General features: G+C 47.9%; 9 protein-coding genes across 9 annotated transcripts; 3 read left to right on the top strand and 6 right to left on the bottom strand.

The window, feature by feature from the left end:
* Nucleotides 1-489: 489 nt before the first annotated feature.
* Nucleotides 490-828, top strand: N7519_005089 (uncharacterized protein; the record flags this gene model as incomplete). The annotated part of the gene is made up of 1 exon (XM_057291865.1): nucleotides 490-828. The coding sequence occupies one exon, from the start codon at nucleotides 490-492 to the stop codon at nucleotides 826-828; it is 339 nt and encodes a 112-aa protein (XP_057146676.1).
* Nucleotides 829-2574: 1746 nt separating this feature from the next.
* N7519_005088 (phosphotransferase family protein) lies at nucleotides 2575-3957 on the bottom strand (the record flags this gene model as incomplete). The annotated part of the gene is made up of 1 exon (XM_057291864.1): nucleotides 2575-3957. One exon carries the CDS (start codon nucleotides 3955-3957, stop codon nucleotides 2575-2577), a length of 1383 nt encoding a protein of 460 aa, XP_057146675.1.
* Nucleotides 3958-4771: 814 nt separating this feature from the next.
* On the top strand, nucleotides 4772-5961 carry N7519_005087 (uncharacterized protein; the record flags this gene model as incomplete). Its single annotated transcript, XM_057291863.1, has 2 exons — nucleotides 4772-4943; nucleotides 5612-5961. 2 exons carry the CDS (start codon nucleotides 4772-4774, stop codon nucleotides 5959-5961), a joined length of 522 nt encoding a protein of 173 aa, XP_057146674.1.
* Nucleotides 5962-6944: 983 nt separating this feature from the next.
* N7519_005086 (sugar porter family MFS transporter) lies at nucleotides 6945-8710 on the bottom strand (the record flags this gene model as incomplete). Its single annotated transcript, XM_057291862.1, has 5 exons — nucleotides 6945-7360; nucleotides 7413-7965; nucleotides 8025-8074; nucleotides 8134-8268; nucleotides 8320-8710. The coding sequence occupies 5 exons, from the start codon at nucleotides 8708-8710 to the stop codon at nucleotides 6945-6947; spliced, it is 1545 nt and encodes a 514-aa protein (XP_057146673.1).
* Nucleotides 8711-9106: 396 nt separating this feature from the next.
* On the top strand, nucleotides 9107-10110 carry N7519_005085 (uncharacterized protein; the record flags this gene model as incomplete). The annotated part of the gene is made up of 3 exons (XM_057291861.1): nucleotides 9107-9301; nucleotides 9706-9770; nucleotides 9819-10110. 3 exons carry the CDS (start codon nucleotides 9107-9109, stop codon nucleotides 10108-10110), a joined length of 552 nt encoding a protein of 183 aa, XP_057146672.1.
* An 843-nt stretch (nucleotides 10111-10953) lies between these two features.
* Nucleotides 10954-14467, bottom strand: N7519_005084 (uncharacterized protein; the record flags this gene model as incomplete). The annotated part of the gene is made up of 6 exons (XM_057291860.1): nucleotides 10954-11505; nucleotides 11571-11917; nucleotides 11949-13260; nucleotides 13300-13639; nucleotides 13746-14011; nucleotides 14126-14467. Coding segments are annotated over 6 exons (3159 nt in total), but the record flags the coding sequence as incomplete, so codon positions are not given.
* Nucleotides 14468-16246: 1779 nt separating this feature from the next.
* Nucleotides 16247-16749, bottom strand: N7519_005083 (uncharacterized protein; the record flags this gene model as incomplete). Its single annotated transcript, XM_057291859.1, has 2 exons — nucleotides 16247-16599; nucleotides 16653-16749. The coding sequence occupies 2 exons, from the start codon at nucleotides 16747-16749 to the stop codon at nucleotides 16247-16249; spliced, it is 450 nt and encodes a 149-aa protein (XP_057146670.1).
* A 1086-nt stretch (nucleotides 16750-17835) lies between these two features.
* On the bottom strand, nucleotides 17836-18789 carry N7519_005082 (RTA1 domain-containing protein; the record flags this gene model as incomplete). The annotated part of the gene is made up of 2 exons (XM_057291858.1): nucleotides 17836-18542; nucleotides 18603-18789. 2 exons carry the CDS (start codon nucleotides 18787-18789, stop codon nucleotides 17836-17838), a joined length of 894 nt encoding a protein of 297 aa, XP_057146669.1.
* Nucleotides 18790-19210: 421 nt separating this feature from the next.
* Nucleotides 19211-20464, bottom strand: N7519_005081 (Zn(II)2Cys6 transcription factor domain-containing protein; the record flags this gene model as incomplete). Its single annotated transcript, XM_057291857.1, has 1 exon — nucleotides 19211-20464. The coding sequence occupies one exon, from the start codon at nucleotides 20462-20464 to the stop codon at nucleotides 19211-19213; it is 1254 nt and encodes a 417-aa protein (XP_057146668.1).
* Nucleotides 20465-21910: the final 1446 nt, after the last annotated feature.

Here is a 21910-nt window from a genome sequence, read left to right as displayed (position 1 = left end):
TCCATACCTTCTGGTGCCATGGTCTAGTGGTATGACGACACATTGTGGTGTACAATTCTGTGTTAGCCCCGGTTCGATTCCGGGTGGCGCCATTCTTTTTTGCCCCCCCACTTTATACCACAACAAGTCTTTATTTACTTTTTGGAATATTTCGAGTCTTTTTTTAAGTATGGTGAATGAACAGTATAGTCATGACAACAGGCTTTTTCCGCTAGAAAATAGTAATATGCCCAGTTATAAGCTTATATCTCTTTCTAAACCAGAAGCATGATGAATTCTTTTTTTCACATGAACAGAACTATATATAGGCGGTGAATCGTAGCAATAGTATAGCGTAGAAATTGATGGGGTAAGATGAAATTCAACCAATAAAATCGCACAAAATGGCGCGTAGGCGGTGTACAGACCTGGATTTCATGTTCGCGTACTCCGTACTCACCCACGAGTGAAGAGTGATAACCTCTCTACCACACACACCACCGCCTCGCTATGGCGCGGGACAAAGAGCTTACCCCTGCTATACGTGAGCGCATATGTGAGCTGCATGCTATTGGATGGGGGTATAGGCGTATTCATAAGCGCTATCCCGACATTTCACTCTCTACAATCCGCTACACTGTGAACAAGGAGAGCGAGCGACGAGATGGCGTGTCAAAACCGCGCTCTGGCAGACCAAAAAAGCTTACTGAAGCTGACAAAGACCTGATACTCAATGCTATACGCGAAGACCCGAAGATCACGGCAGAAGGGCTCCTTGCTAAGGTTGATCATAAGGTCACTTACCGCTCCATAAAACGCCTTTTGAATGCCGAGAATATACGTAAATAGCGATACAGCTAGAGGAATTATCCCAAGAGGAACACGCGCCAAAATGCCTCCGATAGGCGCACCGCTACCGCCATTTTACCCGAGTGCACTATTGAGCCTGGGATTGGCGTCCATCATGGATGGACTTTGTCCGTCCAAAGGACCAACCAAAGGAGGGACACTGTTGAGGACCGAATTGGGGAAGCAAGTTTAGCAGATGTTTTAGGCTGCTTTTTTCTGGCGCTACCCGGTTATGTATCCCGCTCTTCGGTAACCCTGATGCCGAGCGTGCTGGTATCACGGGTCTGGTTATTGAGGGATTGTACACCGGATCCCACCTATCTTGCATGAGAAAATGTTACATGATAGCTATTATAAATGCTACAGTGATACCATACTGATTGCGACGAGTAGGTTGAGAACCGCGGCCAATGATGGACATAAGGACGGACATGCATAAAGTAGTTTAGCACGGAGTTTGTCGCAAGATAAAGACAGTGTTGTCACTCTCTATGCGGAATAATGACACAACAAAGGAGACTTTGGTGGCACTGCGCAGCAGACATGAGATGAATTGGGGTCATCTCTGAGGGCGCCGCATCGCTATTATTGAGAGCAAGGCGTTGTACTCGATTCCATGGATACGTCCACGGGTAGTTGTATATTACTGGGGCTAAGACAGTGCAGAAATTTATGTCCTGTCACTCTGTATACAGCATACAACATAAGCGGGAGCGAAAAAGACAAAAAGAAAAGAATTGGCGCCACCCGGAATCGAACCGGGGCTAACACAGCATCGTACACCACAATGTGTCGTCATACCACTAGACCATGGCACCGAGTAGATGATTAAGTAATCCAATTTAGTGATCTACTTACCAGTTAGATACGGATCACCAATAGACAGCCCTGGAGGAGACGAGGCCGTGGATGAATGGCCAAGATAGTGGTTGAGGTAATACAGGTACAACATAGATAATTAGATGTGAACTCGTGGAGCCAACCGTTGCCTCTTTCACAGAACATTCGATAGCCGTAAGCCGAGTGGGGTTGGAATGGCCACGACTTTCCGTGACTTAGCCCTAAAAGAATAGTGTGTCTTTCCATCTAGATATTAAAGCCTGCTCAGTATAGTACCAGTTGGACACTATACCTAATTGACGTTAGGATAATTACTAGCGTATATATATTTCCTGCTCATTTCATATGGGCCATACGACATATCAAAGCCATTGAGTTTCTGCCTCCGCCAAGAGCTCAGCGCCAGCTCTTCTTATTTTACTCAAAGGCTCTCCCTCACTTTCATCTGTGTTCCCCAGATGGACTGTTAAATCGGATTACTTAATAATTCAACAGGTGCCATGGTCTAGTGGTATGACGACACATTGTGGTGTACGATTCTGTGTTAGCCCCGGTTCGATTCCGGGTGGCGCCAATTCTTTTTTCTTTTTGTCTTTTTCTCTACTCTGACTTATGCCGTGATAAGTAAAGCCACTCTATTATACGAGATACTTCGGAACAAACAAACTGCGGGAAGGGGCTTCTGTCGGAGTCTGTATAGGAGGGCTTCGCTGACGGGCGTATATCTCGATTGGATCCATATTTAGGAGAGATAGATACCACTTTCTACTCCTCTGCGGATGACCTATAAGTGATTCGGATCGACAAATACGTGTTCTGGAGCACTCCATATATGGACATGACTTTTGATGGATGTAGGGAAAAAATGACATCGATGGAAGATCAGACAATATCGCTACATATCCTCTACATCTCCGAGGAAAAACGAGCAGTACACTCCTCCTTATATGCCTTCAACTGCTCCATCTTAATCTGCGTAAATGGCTCCATCTCTGCGCGCGCCTTATCATCAAGCAACTCAACACCCGCACCGTCGGTATGTAATGCAGCCCAATAGATGGTGTCTACATCAAAGCTCTTTCTTGCCGCATAGTCGAACCAAAACCGCCCAGTCCTCCATGAATCGCGCATCCGGGTAGAGAGAGACGATCCACCGGGTTGTTTGACCTCTAATGCCATTTCAGTTTCCACTCGCTCTAAAGCTCGCAAGAATTGCTCCATTCTAGGCTCATAGAGAGTCACAAATTCATCCATCGCGCAGCGCTCAAGCCACATTTCCGGCCCAGAGAGCAATAGCCACCAGGGCGGGTCATACGTGAACTCAGCTGGCATGGCATTCGTAAACTCGAAGTCGAGAACGGCAGTGATCTGGAGTGTTTCTGGGTCTATGAGCATGTTTGAGGGTCGCATGTCGTCGCAGAAGGGTATAAATAGATTGCAGTCTTCGGGATAATACTTTGATATCAGCTGTGCGAACCGATGACGGGCAATGAACCGCTCCTGAGCGATTTCCGCATCGTCGGCAAGGTTGCGCTGGGTCCAAAGGTGGATCAAGTGCTGGTTCGCTACCGATCTCAGATAATCGCTTGCACGGTCAAACGGTGCGGTTGGAAATTGATCATCAGGGTAGCCGGCGACAGTGGCTAATTCGTTCATGTTGTACGTTAGGGGCCTTCCGGCAACGTGCCATGCGCTTGAAGTATCGTCCTTCGAGATGGCCCCGATACTAGCAAACGAAAGTTGAGAAAGCTGGACCATATAATAGGCGATTTGATAATAGATCTTGTCCAATGTGGTGTTGCCGATATTCGGGCTCAGAACCATACCGTCTTGATCAGGTTGTTTCAAGATAGTTGATAAAAGTGTACCATTGACATAATCCATGATGATGAATGGACCAAGGTGCTGTGGACTCTCGGCAAGTAAGCCCCAGCTGTGAACACGAGGAATGGGGATGTCAGTGTTTTGGCGGAGGTATTCCATGATCTGGACCTCATTCACAGTTTTTTCGTCCCTGTAAGCTGTAGCCGTGTGGCCGGGCTTCGGAAACCGAATAATGACATCCGGCTGTCCATCGTCGAAGCTGAAGCGGAAGCTAATGTTGAAGGATCCCTTCAGAAAACCAACGTATTTTCCGGTTCCCCCTCCTTCCCGCCGCCCAGCGATAAAAACTGCCAGTTCAGCCTTGGAGTCAAAAGCTCTGCTTAACCAGGCCTTGCATTCGTCATCGCCGTTGGTCTCTTCTAGCTCGTCAAAATAAGTCTTGAGCGAGGATGTCTTCTGAGGCATCTGAGCAACTGAGATGCGGAGGTGAAGGGGAAAAGATGCAGACCAGGGAGAGCAAAAATGTGAAGAAAATATAATGGTGGAATAAGAGGAAAGCAGGCTGATCTAAGAGAATGGCCAAATGGAACGGCATGGATTAATAAACTGCCGCCTCGGGTAGCCCCTGAACACGCTCAATTTGCGCAGGGAGCGCCCTGTGCGGTATCTGTCCATTGGTAACGAAATCATTGGGGGCGAAAGCTCGCAATGCAGGAAGGAACGACTGGACTCAGCAGGATGACGTAGACCTCGAAGCCAAATAAGGGATCATGGACACGTGTAATGGCTAATGTAGGGGATAGATTTTCCCGCACTGATAGCCAATAAATGGCGATATGTAGCTGCCCGTCTTCCTATTTACGGGTTACTATACTACGCTGAACGATGCTGCGTAGTGACGGCCATTCAAACCGGAAGATTCCTTGTATCTTGAAATGTGCAAAGCAGCTGATGGAAAGTTTGAAACTTACATCAGGTACGCCACTGCTGAGTTGCTTTAACCACCGCTCCCTTAGCGAAATACCAGATTAGCATTATCCTACTCCTAGATTATATAAAGCCGCCAACTTCCCGTTACTGTAGGACCAGAACCAGACATTCTTCCACGATGGAGATATCACCTTCTCGGGTTCTGTGGTTTAAGCAGTAAAGCTTTGGATCCTATGCCTCTGACACGCTTGGGATTTACCGGCTGATAATTTAACCAGACTCCTTCCAAAGCTATTTCTGCTACCCCAACAAATCAGCTCAATAAATAGCCACCCTCTCAAGAAACAAGATGACTGATAGCGGCGGCTACATCAAGGTCCCCAATGATGAGGAAGAGGAACGCATGCGAAAGGCAGCAGAAGAATCCCAGCGAAAGCGTGAAGAAGCAAGAAAGAGGCGAGAGATGGAAGAGGGGATGAAAAAGGCAGGAGAGAGTTCTCAGCAGCGTAGGAGGCGCGGAGGTGCTTAAGCCTCTCAATTGCTTTCATGGTATACTCCTGGGATTTCTATCCATATCCACGTGAAGGAGTGTCACTGGGATCCAAGGAACCTCGTGCGGCAAAGACGGAAATTATCCGCTCGGGAGATAGCACAGAGACGTTTTATAGGGAAGCTACTTGGTGACGTTTGATAGTGATTACCAGTTGGGATTTTTGAGCCAACTCGTTCCATGCCATTGCCATTCACTCAATTTTATGTGTCGCACATCATACTGTATTTCGAGTGTTTGATGAGACTTACTCAGCATTGTTCTTGATATATTGGTTTCTCTTTTCGAGCTGTATGCCTGAGTGCGATAAGGTAATAACGGTGCATAAGTGATGGCTAGCAGAGTGAGATATAGGCTAAACCTAAAGCGGTAAAACTAGCCCGACACAGTAATTCACAGATGCATGTTTTATATCGGAATAAAATATGGCTAGACCACCACAAAAACCAAGGTTCTTGTTTAGTGGATCTGCCAACACCTCCAGCCGTGGATCGATTCTACACCGGGAAATGCTCTCAAACTTCGGATTGTCAGCCCCTTCAAAACAGGCCGAGCTCCCAACTTGCCGCCCTTGACGTTATTTGGACTGCAATCCGGGCTCGAGCTCAACTTGTATCTTACATCTGCCAACGACCCCAGTACGGGGGTATCCCGAGGTTTACAACGTCGAAGACAAAGCTGGTGTTATGGCGATGGTTTGTAGTTTGATCTGCCAGCTGCTGCAATTCCAACCGAGCGATGACAAAGTGTACCTACAGCCGGAGATGCTCGACCGACTCACGCAGCCAGGAGAGCGCTGGACAACTGGTTTATTGCTGCTTAAGTATCTGTTGGAGAATACACCCTGCGGTACTGCATCGTTCCCGGGATCAACCTTCTTGAAGGAACGGGACTGTCAGAAGTTTAATGACTTGCTCTTTGCACATGTCAGGAATATTGATTGGCCATTCTGGATTCTTTTTACCACTTCTGGATTCGAGGGCACTTGAGGGTACTGTGAATAAGGCAAGTAAGGTCATGTCTCACAGGGCCTTCCGTCAGAAGAAGGGGAGACTGGTGTATTGAGATGTGCAAATATCCGAAGACGACTCTTAACTTAATCCTAGACATATAAGCTTCAATTTAGCCTTTTATTTTCCTCAGTTTATTTGAGAGATACCTGCTGTTACAATTGTATATTTAATGTTTCGTGACTTTGGAAAATGTAATTTCTTGTAGCGTTGTCAAAATCATCCAATCAGTCAGTTTGGCCGAGTGGTTAAGGCGTTAGACTGTTCGTATCCCCTGAATTCCTCGTATTCCGATCTGTACTAACCCCCACCTCAGTGAACTACCTGGACTATGTCCTTCATGTCTCATAATCTAATGGGTTCGCCCGCGTAGGTTCGAACCCTGCAGCTGACGATTATCTTTTTTTTTTTTGCGAACTCTCCATATTGATCAGCTGGCATATGAACCATGTTATAGTTTCATAGGCGAGTTTCTTAACCTCGAGAATATCGTTCAAAGACTACAAGGAACAAGTATCTTCAACACAAACACTGTTGTGTCACGTGGTTCACGCGTTTTAAATGGGGAAATGACTCCCGAGCTGGTGGGTCTTGTCGCCTTGTTGCCTGCGACCAACTTCGTGCGACGTTTCATCTGTCCTTCTATGTTTACTTCCAAGATTAGTCCTACAACCACGCCCAGGATAAAATACTTCATAACATTCGATCTATTGAAAGCTATTATGAATGCGCAGACGACGGGTGAGAGAAGGTGATACTGACATGGTGTTATCGGTAAAACCCCAATACAACATTGAAAAACACTTCGAACATTCTATCAAAAGTTCGGAAAAAGTTCGGAGACCACCTGGAAAAGAAAACAGGCTATGTTGTAGGTACAACTGGTCTTTATAAAGGATGATCGATGGTTCCCTTTAATTGCGACGGCCTCCGAGAATCCATTGCGGGGACTGATTGGCTGATCAGGCCTTTTCAGCATCCTCAAGTGCCACCTCCGAATGCTTTGTATCGTCATCGATCGACTTGGCGTGGTGGATATCAGAAACAGAGGCCGTGCGGAGTTCGGAACGGTAAGCAGGGCTCTTCCAAGCCTTCGAAACATTATCATAGAGCTCATTGACCTGCTCAAGGGCCAACCCCTTAGTCTCATAGATCATGGTGTATGTGAACACGAATGCGATCCAGCAGAAACTACCCCAGATCCAGAACACGTTGGACTGGGTTGGGTTGAGTGCTCCAGTGAGGTATGGCGTAATGAACGATAGCAGCCAATTGAAGAACCAGTTCGCCGCAGTGGTCATGGAAAGACCTTTCGCACGCGTCTGAAGCGAGAAAATCTCTCCCGTGACAACCCAAGCGCAGGGACCAAATGTGGATGCTTTTGTGGGCGTTAGCAAAGGTTCTCTGGATCGTGGTCGGGTTCACTTTACCGAAGAAAGACACGTATATACAAATAAAAGCGAACTGGGCGCATTGTGAAGGGAAATTCGTGATCGGAGTTGCAGCGCCACAGGCCGAAACAATGTATTGGGACACACCCATACCGAGTGCCCCTGTCAGAAGAACTGGGCGCCGTCCGAAATGGTCAATTGCCCAAAGACCCGGAAGCGTCATGACCACATTGACGCAATTGACGATCACCTGCAAGATGAAAGAGTCGGGCAGGCCGTCGACATTCTCGGCAAAGTAGCTTGTACCGTAATAGATGATGAAATTGATACCGACGAGTTGTTGGAGCGACTGAAGTACTATTCCAGTAATTGTGCGTTTACCCATTGTACCCTTGAAGCATTCAATATAAGAAGCAGAGCCAAGAGACTGTTCATACTCCCAGTTGCTCTTCAACTCTGCAAGCTCGGCGGCAATATCTGGATCATCAGGACTCAAGCGGCGGAGGAAAACCAAAGATTTACGGGCTCGGGGGTCATCGCCCTTTTTGATCAGGAAACGAGGGGTCTCGGGGAGAAAGAGCAAGCCTCCAGCCTGTTCCAAGTCAGTTATGCATTGACTCGCACTGCACTTTGCTAAGAGGGAGAGTTCACCAGAATTAAAGCCCATGCGAATTGAATGGCAAGCGGGATGCGATAGCTTCCTACGAGCCTGTTAGTTCTTTTCGATCAAATCTCAGTCCGACCGTGCATTGAAAAATACCGCTATCTTTCCTGTGCTGGGTGGCATAATTCACAATAGCGGCCAGGAAAAGGCCGATTGTGATGCAAAGCTGGTAGCATCCAACAACTGCGCCTCTGATCCATTTCGGTAGAGTCTCAGATTGGTACATTGGAACTGTGAGCAATTAGCAATGGATCCTCAAGCTATTTTCGCTGATCAACACACCCTGGGCGGAGACTAGACCGACTCCGAGACCGGCGAAAAAGCGACCAGCAATGAACAAAGGCTGGGATGTAGCTGCAGTTTGAAGCGCCACACCGAGATTGAAAGGCAGCATGACTGACAGGATGATTCCCCATTTTCGGCCAGTAATGTCTGCCATGACACCCGCTGCGAGTGCGCCAACGAACGTGCCAACCGACAAGATAGAAACAATCAGGGCGATGCGACCTGCGTCAGGGCTATCGAATTCCTCGATCCAGTAGGGCATAGTCTGGATACCTGAGATGGTCCCGGTGTCGTATCCATAGAGAATGCCGCCGAAGGACGCGAACAAACCTACCAAGATGGCTGGCCACGCTGCTCCCTTTTCATTGGGGGGTCGTTTGAATAACATAGTTGCCGTTTAATGAATGACTGGTTGCAAACTACGCAGCAGCGGAAGAGAGATTCTTCTTGTGCAATCTTGATGAATGTGACAGTGGGCGCAGAGGCTAATTGGCTTAAGTACTTGAGAGCCAGGTTGTGGCGCTTCGTGTGCTAAGCCAAGCAACGCCCAATGACAGGCTTCACAGAAATCATTAACTCAGACCCATTTCAAGACCCTAATTGGGATTGCGGAGAATATACGGAGTATCTTGTCGCCAAGGTAGTCGTGTGGGGTTTAATTACGCACCCCAAACCTCCAAAGAGAAGATACAGGAGAAATGGTGTAGCCTTCAGGAGAGCGGCAAGGTACGGTCCCTTCAATGGTCCTTCCCCCTGCCATCCAACCTTCTTCGAACCAGTAACCATGGAGACGATGGTGGAGTTTGTTCTGGGCACAAAAAAAGTTTGCTGCCAGGTATATGGCAAGTTTGAGCGCTCAACCTACCTCGCAATGCCTCAGGACCCAGTTGTGCCACTCAACGTATCCACTCCAACACCCCAGGATGCGACGCCACTTGCGAATAAGAATGTGAATAACTTTTTGCGGGATTCAGTTGCGGTTAGTTCTAAGCCAATAGAAGTTTGTATTATATGGGCCGCTGCGCTTCCCCGTGGAGACGCCTCCGCAAACGCGGAAGGTTTCCCAAGCCCCGCAAAACTGCTGTGCCAGATATCGGCCCGCTTTTCGCTTTATATTGGGGTGAAATACGTGAATTGGCGCATAAAAACCCCGTTAACCTTTGTTTTCACTGTTCTCTTTCATTAGAAGAAAGGGAAGAATACACACGGAGGGAACAAGAGATGCGTGGGGGATTAACTTTTTGTGAGGTCATCTCTAGTTTAACCTTGGCGATGTTGAGGGATATCTCAGCCTTGGCAGCGCACTGATCCAGAACTTCAATATATGTTTCCAATGGAAATCTCGGTACTCCATATACAGCACTCCGCTAACAACATGTATAGGGGGAGCAGGGCCCGCAGATGGGCGAGGGGTTTCTCACGAAATTGGCTGATCGGCATGCTACTCGGTGAATTATCGGGGCCATCTGCGACGGTGAGTGCGGGGACAGGTCTAGATTAAGTTACGTGGTGGGGAAGGAGAAACCGACCCCGGTGCTATTCGGAACAGCCGGAAGACTCAAAAGGACTCGGTGTGGTTCTATTGCTCTCGGCGAATTCCACATGATGGACGACTTCGGAGGAGGCTACTCCGAGCAGGCATGGTCCGGCCAAGTGCTGTTCTCCGGGAGCCCGTCGATGGAGTTACCGGTCAGCCAAGGACTCGTTTCCCTCGAAATCCCGAAAGAGAACACTTCCCATGGCACTCCCGTCCTGGGCGCCGCCCGGGTCGGCCGCGAATATACGTAGTCCCGACCTCGGATAGAGGGACCCAAACCGAATCCGAATTGTCCCGGACTCGGGTTCACTCCAGCCCTGGAGGGATCCAGGGCTGAAGTGATAGATTAGTCATGATTCAGTAGGAACCGTCACCATTGATCCATGGATCTATGGGCCGAAACGCTCTGCGGACCACTACCTTATGTAGGTTTCTGGGGTTTTTTTTGGGTGGTAGTACAGCGTTGATACAGTTGGCGCCGTGTTTTCGCCAGGATATCCAAAATAAAGATTGACCAAAAATCAAAATATGGCGAGCGTATTGGTGAAATTCACAATGGTAAGGTTCTCCCACTAACTACAACAATCCCGAGGGCTGCCCAGGTGGTCGGGCATGATTAATAAGCACAACGCCCAACCTTCCAAGGTTGGCATCCGCGAAGACCTTCGGCGTGTCAATGTCGTTTGGAATAAAAAGTTCGGATGGTTAATTATTAGCGACTTTCACAGTTCTAGGTTGTAATGTCGGCAAGCCCCAAAGCGACCACGAAAGAGACGGCGTTGCGAACAGAGCCAAAAGATGCAAATCGTTTATTTGTTCTATGAAACAAACGGTGGTTTTCCTCGTATTTTAATAGCGACATGATGTTGAGCCTCTAGTCACGTGACTTTTGTGGATGCCTGATTTGCCAGGCTAGTAATGTTTACCTCCTTCCTCGCTCTCAACCTCTCTCTCTCTCTTCCTCCCCAGTCTTCTGTTAGTCTATGCCAATACAGTCATTCCACTCTGCTCCTTGTTCTCGTATCGCTAACACATGATAATGAAGAGTTTCTACCATCAGCACCGCGCACCCCAAACCCTTCGCTAGAGCAGCGCTAGACTATCTCCGAGGGAGAGCTTTCATGCTTTGCTTTCCTGGATCTTCTGAGAATGATCCGCTTGGCCCATTTCCAGCTTTCCACGCCGGCAAAAAATAAAACAGTCTCCACGCCAACTATACCCCATTCCCATGATATACCGGAGTGCTTGAACACATCATGGTTAATAACAGGAATATAGACAACAGGGAAAACCAAGATAAAACCTGCTAGGATAGCCCAAAACAAGAACTTATTCCGCCACACATCCAACATCCACTGAGTGAAATACCGCTTCGAGTCTGGCTGCATGCGGAAGAATGATCGACGCATGTCAACCATTTCCCATGCAAGAAATAGGGCGAACCAGGTAAGCGAAATAAAGGTTGTTGCGCGTGCACGAAACACAGGCTCGCACTGTGGATTGAAATCTCTGTTACAGTTCAGGCCAAGGTCACCGTCGCCAAAACCCCATATCACTAGCGAGAATGACGAGAGACACAACGCGGCCATCCACAGGCCATAAACAAGGATATCCACGACCACCTCCCATGTGAAAATTCCTTTTTTCTGTGGAGGCGCCTGTTAGTTATGTCGACAAGCTTAGTTATGGGGGATAAAAGGATAAAACGCACGCTTTGCGGAGGCCGATCCATGATGTCCGGAGCCGCGATTTCCATACCAAGCCCCATGTCTGGTAGGCCAGAAGTAATCATGATAACCCAGAGGATCTCCACTGGTGATAGTGGAAAGACGGACTGGTCACTTTCATCCTTAAACGCGAGGCCAATTAACAGAGTACACGCCTGGGCGACATTCTCTGATAGTAGGTGAAGTACAAATCTTTGAATATTGTCGAAGATCCGACGACCTTCTTCAATTGCGTTTAGAATAGATGCGAAATTATCATCAGTTAGCACAATGTCCGAAGCATCTTTAGCCACATCTGAACCACTCTGTCCCATAGCAATACCCACATCCGCTTTTTTTTAGAGATGGAGAATCATTCACACCATCTCCTGTCATTGCGACAAAGCACCCGCGCCTATGAAGTGCGTCGATCATATTGACTTTAGTCTGTGGCGCACAGCGGGCGATGGCTCGGGGTAAAACAGGAAGGGCGTCAACTTCTTCCTCGGATAAGTTATCGAATTGGTTGCTAGTGAAGATCATAGCCCGTGCAACATCTATAGCCACCTGCTGAAGATCAGGTAGTATGCCCACCTGCTGAGCAATCTTTTCTGCAGTTCCAGGGTGATCGCCCGTTAACATATGCACTGATATGCCTGCGTGGTGACATAGCTCAACAGCTCTAGTGGACTCGGGTCTAGGCGGATCGTAAATCCCGACCAAGCCTAGGAAGCAAAGATCTTTCTCGACCTCCGCCCGGTCCTCCGTATCTGGAGTAGCATCTCTCTTTGCAAGGGCGAGAACACGAAGTCCCGACCGTGTTAGAGCTTCCATATTCTTCATGATCTGCTCACGATGATTGTCGGACAGGCTACTCGGCGGGGAACTTTGTTCGAAGACACATTCAGAGCATCTCTCCAGGATGCGCTCAACAGCGCCTTTGGTGAATGCCACGGACTTTTTCTCGGCATTATTCGTGTAAACAACGGTCATCCGCTTGATATCCGAATCAAACGGAAACTCCACTTTCTGCGTCCATTTCGCGTCCTCCCCTTTGGTCAGGCGGTCGCGGTCCCAAGAAAATCTACATGCAAAGACCTGAATGGCAATCTCAGTTGGCTCTCCCCGGGCATGCCATTCATTGCCCTCATCGCCCTCGCCGCCTTCGTGCTTCTTCTTGTAGACATGTGCTAAATTGGCCAACGAGCAGACATTGAGGTAGTCTTCAAGCTCTTTGTTGTCGGCAAGCAGTTCGTCGGGCTTCTTGGTCTCTGCAGCCGTCTTCTCCTCAACAATGCTCCTTGGAGCAAGTGCCTGAAAGCTGATTTCTCCAACTGTCGGGTCGAAAGGTTCACTACCGCCCTCGAGGGAATAGGTTCCCAGTAAAGCAACCCACGCCTGTTTCACAATCATTTTGCCCTGCGTTAATGTGCCTGTCTTATCAGAGCAAATGTTTGTTGTTACCGCTCCAAGCGCCTCTAGAGAGCTTAGTTTTCGGGCAATAATATGGCGCTGCACCATCCGTTTTGTCCCGACTGCCATGGTAATCGTAAGTACTACCACAAGGCAGGCAGGGATCATACTAAGCCCTATTACGACAGCGTAGAGAATCACCTCATTATTATCCCTCCAGTAGTTAGCGCTCATCACCACAATAGCAAAGACAACTGCAATACCGAATAAACCAACTGCCAGCTAGGACAATTTCTTTTGTAGAGGGGTCCCAACATTCACCCCGAGGAAGCGGCCAATTGTGTCAGTACCAGTTAACGCCCATGCTTGAACATGCCATCGCTTTTTAGTCTCGCCACTAGGTCCACGCTTCACGGGTCGGCGTTTTTGCCCGCTGGCACGTAGTGCCGCAGCGATCTTTCCGATTTCTGTGTCCATACCAGTTGCAATAGCAATCCCCCTTGCTCGCCCCCTAGTCACAGTACTCGAGCTATATGCGATATTCAGGCGATCACCAGGCCCTGTATCCTCTTCGAACGTTGCCTCAGAGTCCTTCTGAACAGGCAGAGATTCGCCCGTCAAGAGTGCCTCGTCTGTCTCGAAATTGATCACCTCAATCAGCCTGCTCGTTGAACATCAGCACAGATTCTACCTCTCTATTACAGACTACCTCTCTATTACAGACTACCTCTCTATTACAGACAACTGGTAGCGAGTAACAGCCGTACCTCAGATCAGCCGGGATCATTTCGCCTGTCTTCACTTCGACAATATCCCCGGGGACGATTTCAATGGCAGGAATGATACCCGTACTGCCATCCCTGGACACGGTCCCGCTGGGTGTTGTCAGCGATCGCAGAGACGACATTGTCTTCTCTGCCGCGTACTCCTGGAAGAAGCCGACGACGATATTCAACCCAATAATTCCAGCAATAACGCCGCCCTCGATCCAAGACTGGATGCCGAAGCTGACGGCCATTGCTAAGATCAACACCTGCCAGCAGACAGATTTAGAATGGCGCATTACTGATCTTCATTTTTCGCAATGTGAAAGGCACGAAACCAAATTCTGCTTTAAAAAAAATTAAGGCAAACAGGCTGAACTCACAAGCATCATCGCATTCGCGATTTGTCGCAGTAGTATTTTCCCAATCGAGAGACCTTCGCCCTCCTCCAGGCGGTTATGTCCGTAAGTTTCCAGACGTGAGCGAGCCTCAGCATTTGTCAGCCCGTCATCTGCGTCCGTCGAAAGTTGTTCTAAGACTGCAGTATAGGACAAGCAGTGAGGAGGCTGGCTCAGTCCTGGTCCTCCGGACTTTTCGGTCTCTTGACGTGAACCATTGCTAGCCAGCTCAGTCTTTCTTTTTACAAGCTGGCTTATTGTGGGAATTCGTAAAGTGAATGATTGGTTTTCCGCGATAGCCAATCGTAAACCCCATGTTTTGAGAAAACTTCAGTTAATGTCCCTTTAAGAACCAAAGCTACGCCCGAAAAAAAAAAAAATTAAAAAAAGTGGGAAGTTCATGCCAAGGTCCATAATCATACTGATATCATCACTCCATTCAAGCATAGAGGTTCTTCTGTGAGAGCCGGGAGTAGTGTCAAAATCCCTTGGTTCCAAGTGATTTTCCCCGGTTGAAGTGGGTCGGGTCGCAGACCACCGCACAACCTGGAAAGATAACTGGCTGACCTCGAAATTAAGTGCGTGGATGCGGGGCAGGTTCCCACTTTATATGCACAGCTTTGTCTTGAATACTAGGTCGTACTGGAGGTAGCTCTGTAGAACAAGATGACGTCAAGTATGGCAACACTACAATAAAGCCAATCAAGAAAATTAAGATAATCAAGATAAGGCATGCAGAACAACCGTATCCTAGCTAGTAACGGTATCCTCTTAACACCAAAATGCAAGGCTGACGCCCCTTGTTACTTTAGCATTGAACACCCCATGGAAAATCAAAATCCTGAGCCTCAGCCTGGTACATCTCCCCTGTTGAGCAGCATTAGAAGCACCGAATAACATTTCCCTCAGGAGAAATCATTGGCTACTGCTTCATCGCGATCATACCCGTCCTTCTATGCATGGTCGTTGTTACCTTAAAGTTGCAAGCTCCCCGACGAGTTCGCTGCGAATTTCCAGGCTCAAATTTAAATAACAGGGGCCCTAGTACACCGGCCTCCTATCGAAGGAGCCGAAGAAAGACACTATCGAGAACAGCTTTGAATGAAATACCCACGTACAGAACTGGGGACTTCCCCGGCAGCAGAACACGCAGCGCTACTCCTGACGTGGAGAGAGGCATAACCTGCCAACAGACCAGCAGCAGTCAGTCCAGCAGGACATTCAGTCCAGAGCTTGCCGATCAAAATCTCGCATTATCGAGGCCGGATGGCTCGGTAGGTGGATCCATCAATCATTCAATCACATCTAATTTTCAATAGCATGCTTTATGCGGAAGCAGCAACTCGATCTGTGCAGTCTGCTCTGAAGATTTCATGGGGGGGGGCGAGCTCCTACGGAGTCTTCCCTGCCATCATCAATACCATGCGAAATGCGTAGATGGCTGGCTGCTCAATATATCAGGATCCTGTCCTCTGTGGTATGTTCGGCATGAATGCTTCAAATGAATCCTCAGGGAACTCAATCGGTTCTAACTTGCTTGACTTAGCCGTATGGACGTGCGCGATACTCGAAGTATTAGAGAGACTAATACGCAGCAAAACCTCCCTATTCAACCTCCACAGGCGGTTATCGCGCGGCATCCATATTCGTGATGGAACCTCCTTAGAATACAATAATTACAGCTCAAAGGCTTTCATAATTAGTTAAATTTGCTCCAAATTCCAGAACGCGTCTCGTGGTGTCTTGACACATAAGTTGTGCGGAAACCAATGCGACGAGAGATGACATGACAGGGAGTACTTGTGAAGAGAGCAGGCCCAGCGATCCCATAAACGCCAAAAGATCGAAGCCCAGGGAACCAACTAGCGAAGTCCAAGACCACTTACAAATATCCTTGATATCGGCCCTTGACTTTGTGTGAGATTCTGTTATGACACGCAGGTAGATGGATACCTGGTTTGTCAGGCTTCACATGTTTGTTAGCGAGTACATTAGCCAGTCTCTCAGATAGAGAATTCAACCTTCTCCTCTCTCTCTGGCCTCTGCCAGATCAGATTCGAACTGGCAAAAAGCAAGGCATCAAATAATCTCTCCCCGACAAAGCAACTAGTACACCAAAATCTCCTCATCTTTTCCTCCCCCGTCCCTCCATTTTTTAAGCACCTTCTTCATCTCCGCCGCGATATTCTGAGCATAGTCAGGCCCAGCGGCCCCGGCAGGCAAATCCGCTGGGTTCCCCCTCACCCAAGCAACAGGTTCATTAGTAACACCCGCGAATTTCTTCTTAAGCTCTTCAACCTGCTGAGGCTCATAGCCGCGACCGAAGATTACCGCGCGAGGAGGCCGGCTGTAATCGTGGGTTCCGATCTCATTGGGGCTCCGAGACTGAGGATCGCGACCTGCAAGCAGATGCGGGAGCTCAGCCTCTGCAGCCTCATATGACAGGATGAAGTGGATAACTGAGGAGCATTAGCACCATACTTTGTTTATTTCAGGAATGTATATCAAGAACCTTCATATTCAGGCAGCAGGTTCTGGGAGATTGATTTCCCCATCGCGGGTATTCTCCCGCAGGCAACTACTGGCGTCGGCTGAGTGAATGAAGACATGTTGCGAGAGCTGTACGCTGTATGCTGTACACTGTACACTGCGGATGAAGGTATTTCGGAGCGTTGGAGATGGAGAATTATGGAGCAAGCTAAGGTCGATGATTCGATTTCTATTCCTCGTTGCGGCGGTCTTGATGATGAGTTGATGACGTTCGGACCATGAGAGCCCGTTATCTCCAACTCCAGCCAATTTCAAAGCCATAAACTTTGGGCGCAGTTCGGGCCAATCGTGGCGACCCACCGATTTTTCGATTATTCAACAGGCCCCGACATGAGTACAACATAAAGCAACGCCGTCACGTCCTTTTTGCGTCCTCAGACTATCTATTACATCACAGCATGTCTTCAAGATAGAAAAGAGGCCACAAAAGCAATACATCATAGTCGAAGCAATGACTGACGCGCCCGCGCCTCGCATACGCAGGGAGTATCTGATATCGCTGGTCGCGGTGGAATTGTGATACCTGCACAGGAGCCTGGCCAAGCGGTGACCAACCTGTCCGCCTGAATCCAACCAGTTTATTATATCCAGATTTATCAAGGTATACTAAGTGATACGAGTGACAGTCCGATAAATTGTGTAGATACCATTCCCGCAGATCGGCATTCTGCTCCTTAGCCCTGTTTCGAGCAGTCTTTTTAGACCAACCTTTAGCAATAAGGGCCCTTCTAATACTAGACGTGGTAACCCGAGCCTAGAACTTATACTAGAGGAAAACGACCATCTTATCTAGGTAAAGACCGGATTTTTCGAGCAGATAGTCATGGAGCGCTTCTAATTTGTTACGGAATAAGGGTATATAAGCCACATGCCGGTAAGTTAGTAGTTGGGTGGGTGACCAGTAGCGAATCCTCACTGTTGTATGTTTTTGTTTTTGTTGTTCTTTTCCCAGTAGAAATGCGTAACGGAAAAAAAAAGAAAAGAAAAAAAAGACTCATGCGCCATCATCTAAGTCCCTCACAATGCAACGTGGGTTTTGACCCATGGCGCCTATACAGCTTCGTAAACGTGAAGAGAGGAAATATCAAAAGCGAACCAGCAATCAAGATAGTGACCAGCACATTCCAGGCTGCCATCATCCATGGCTAATACCGAGTCAACTCAATATCCGGCACCCGGTTCTCACTCGTCAGAGGCTCATGAAAATCAGAAACCTTCCTCGCTCGACGAGCCTTTTTGATTAGGAGACCGGGATGGTAGACAACTAACACAAGCATAGAAAAGAACATAAGAAATCCATCAAAAACATAGATATACAACTCTTTTTGATTGACGTCCGAACTCTTATCCGCCCCGAACTGAATCGTCCGGACAAGATTTCGAATCATCAATGCAAAACAGGCAACATACAAAGCCAGCATGTACCGCCGCCAATGAATGTCGTGCATGGTCAAAATCTCGGTAGGGTTTTGCTCAAGTCGTCGCTGCAGGGTCGCTGCAATCCAAATGAAGAAGGCAAACACAGCTAGGGAGAAGATCAGACCTGCTAGGACGACCTTCTTACCGACGGCCATGACATCCGGGTCTCCGGTGACTTGGACACCCGCACCACCTAATTGCGTGCAGAAAGTGAGTACATCGTTCAATACGAAGATGACTGTGATTTTTTTAGGGGTCATGCTGGCTAGATGTTCTGCGCCGAAGGAACGAATGATTCGACCGAGGACCATGTAGATTGTTGCGGCGATGAGAGGCGGGGCGCAAAGGATGAGCATTTCTTGGAGGGCCCATGAGCCGATATCTGTTCTGTCTTTGTGGGATAATGCTCGGCCGTAGTATCCGAATACTTCACCTGGTTAAGATTGTGTTAGTCGGGTTCCAATCTAGCACCTTACGGACGGGGGAGTAATACAAACACCTCCCAGAACAAGAGGAATAAAATATGCAGCGCGATATGGAAACATCAGGACAATATGGACAATCGTCATGACGCCAAACATGGCCATGAATGCATAGCCTGCTGTTTCGGAGGGCGTATATGGGTAGAAGATGACATATGGCTTGGACCCGTTGACACCGGGGTGGAAGTCGATATCCATTGTGAAGGAGAGAAATCGATGGTAAAGGTTAACGGATACTCTAGATACAAGTGAAGGAATTGTCAAGCCTTTATGAGACGGCCCGCCTATTTTTAAACCAAGTTTAAATGCCCTATTCCTCGACGATCTGTGGCCATTACCTGATTAGGAAACTTTTGGAACGAATACGCGTTGCGGCGGACCCACCCGATCCGTTCCACCTGGACATGCTTATTTGCTCTGATTTACACCTGGGCAGGTAAAAGGGAACCCTGGTCGTTTCATAGCCTAGGCAGAATTTTTAATATTTTCGGATATTCCGAGCTTCTTTCTGGTGAGTAGGAATTTGATCGACTTGAAAACTGTGGTATCAAGGTGTTCAGCACTCTCAGTATACACGTAAAATATCCCTCCAATGTATTGGATTCAACGGTATACAAAACTATTCAATCTGAGTTTGGTACACCTTTTTCAACGGCCACTTAATCCACGGACGAAAGCCCTCATGCAGATACGTAGAAATCCCCGATAGCATATGTTCAGCCCAGCCATCCATAAACCACGCCGAGTCCATGTATTTCAGAAGCACAGCCCAATGCGCCAGTATTACAAGGATGTGTGGCTCCTTCATTTCTAAAAATCCAATCGTCTCTTCAGAAAGACGATAAAACCATCCCATTACAAGATCCATCAAGTCCACACCAGAAGACCCGCCAGATCGTCTCTCGTAAACCTCGCGCATGATTTCGAAGAGATCCTCAATAACAGCCAGATGTCTGCTACGGGTTTCATCGTCGGGCATATCCCTCTCAACGAGTTGTCTGACTGCTTCCGTATGGATGGTATGTTCGTGCAATCCATCGCGCATCTCGGCTGTCAGGTCCCGGCTCTGGTTATTGGGTCTTATCTCGAGAACCCCACTGAAGACTTTCGCACGGTGAGACATAACAATTAATCGCACTCCGCGCATAAGAACCACCCACTCGGCCGGTCCGCTGTCGCTGAAGATGAGGTATTGTCCTGGCCGTGGGCCTCTGCCGAAGTATATAAAACATATCATAACGGCGGACATGTAAACTCTCTGGCAATTGTCGGCGTTCAGCTCGGAGAACACGCTTGTAACTGATCGGACTCCGAAACTGAAATGGTCGTCGGCTTGTTGGATGTATTGCTCTTGGAGATCTGGCTGTTCGTGGGCCAGATGGAGGGCAGATAGAGCGAGAATGAGATGTAGAATGTATGGGAATTCAATCCCCCATTGCACGAGGGTTTTCTGCCACATCGTCTGGAGATCTGGACTAGTCGTCATGGTCTGGTATGTGTCGATTGTGTAATGGTGTAGGAGTTGTAGGTCGGTCAGGGAAATGGCGTTGGTCAAGCCCGATGACAGGCTACTTTGTATTCCAGTCGATTTGGTATATTGCGGTGGCTGAATCTTGGATAGTTTGAAAGAGTGTTTGAGTCTGCCTGCGGCATGGCGATAATTTCGGTGTCGACTCAGACATGGCCGCTCAGTGGCAGATTCTGGGGTTTGTGATCTGACTGGCTCTGCAGTGTCGTGATACCCGCACTCGATCCGATGGCTTGAACAGTTGGAGCAGGCTGGTCTTTTTTCGTCGCACTGAACCGGGTCAGCTTTGGGTAGCTCGATGTATCGTTGACGGAAGCAAAATAGCGCTTGCAGTATTCCCAACATAGTGATGATACGCGTGTATACAAGATGAGAATATGGTGAATTGGAAATGTGTTAAGGCACAAAGTTAGGTGAAATAAGGGCTCAACTGAAAAGGATCTGGGAAATATAACAGCAAGAGGCCTACCTTTATGTGACGTTTCTTGCAATTGGCGCAACCTAGCCGCGACTTCCGATGCGTTCGCCGAGCCTTGATGGGCTTTGCGTTAGAGAGATCGAACTCCATAGCCCACGCGAAGGCGCAGTAGAGCGACGTCGTATTCGTTTTGGGTGGTAGCTACGTTGCGAGGGACACTAGATATAAACTAGGTATTAAAACTGGCAGCCTAGAACCGATGCAAATATTGATATATCTATCAGTGATTGGTCTCGTTCTTGCGGACTTAGGTTGTTGGAGACTGAAAATACATATTGGGAGCGCGAATACGCAGAAATTTCCTATTTTAATTTAGCGCAGAACAGACCCATGGATGCTATTACGGGAATCACTAAGTCCGACAAATTGGAGCACTGTTCTTTATTTTTAAATGGGGAAGAGTGATATGGAGTGGAGCATCTTATGGAGCATCTTATGACGTGAATGTGGAATTGCCATATCGCTTATGTTGTAGTTGCATTGAAATGATGTCTATTATGTCTAATCACTTCTTATTGTGCTTTACTATACGTTTATCATATTATAGATAAATCTCTTATGGCAGAGTTATTCCTCGATGCCCTAGATCTATGTCGAAGTTTGAGTGTGAATCGCTAAGAGGTAGTTGGAGGAGTCGATACACCTTGCGTAGCCAGAGGCAAGTATGGCTTAGAAAAGCTCAAATCCATAAAATTGTCAAACTATTTGACATACAATGTGCTAGGGGATTCTGTATCATCATTACATACGTCCCTTCCATCATTCGTCACAAGACATTTGGCTCGAAAGCAAGAAACAAGCACGCCAAGGAGGTGCATGACCAAGTCAAATGGCACGTCGCTTGCGAGAAGACAATAATTCTCGAAGGAGACCACATGGATGATTGGGTCGCTCCGGGAGGCAGATGTAGAGGGAAATTATCCCTCTTCTGCCGGGGGAGACGCCATCTGACTTGGTCGTGCACCTCCTCAGGGTGCTTGTTTCTTGGTTTCGAGCTAAATGTCCTGTCACAAGTGACGGAAGGGACATATATACCAACTATGGTAGTATAGATTATGTAGGAATAGAGTGGGGAATAGGAAAGGTCGATGGGAGGAAAATGGCGGGTTTTTATCTCTGGAGTCTTTGTCTCACCACGCGTTTACCTAGCAAATTTCTCATGCACAATGCCGCCTTGCAGCGATACTTCTGGAACCTAGTAATTTGATCCATTGGTTTGTATTGGAGGTTCTGTTATTTGCTCCCTCACTCGAAATTAAATTGTTGTTTTGTCAAATTGACATACATATTAGAGTAAAATGCCGGTGATATAT

This window comes from Penicillium mononematosum (assembly GCF_028829835.1).
Source record: "Penicillium mononematosum strain IBT 11891 chromosome Unknown utg000003l:1.0-8172316.0:1.0-8177699.0, whole genome shotgun sequence".
In the NCBI taxonomy this organism is placed as follows: domain Eukaryota; kingdom Fungi; phylum Ascomycota; class Eurotiomycetes; order Eurotiales; family Aspergillaceae; genus Penicillium; species Penicillium mononematosum.
The sequence above is the reverse complement of the archived record's forward strand: the minus strand, read 5'-3'. Positions and strand labels throughout refer to the sequence as shown.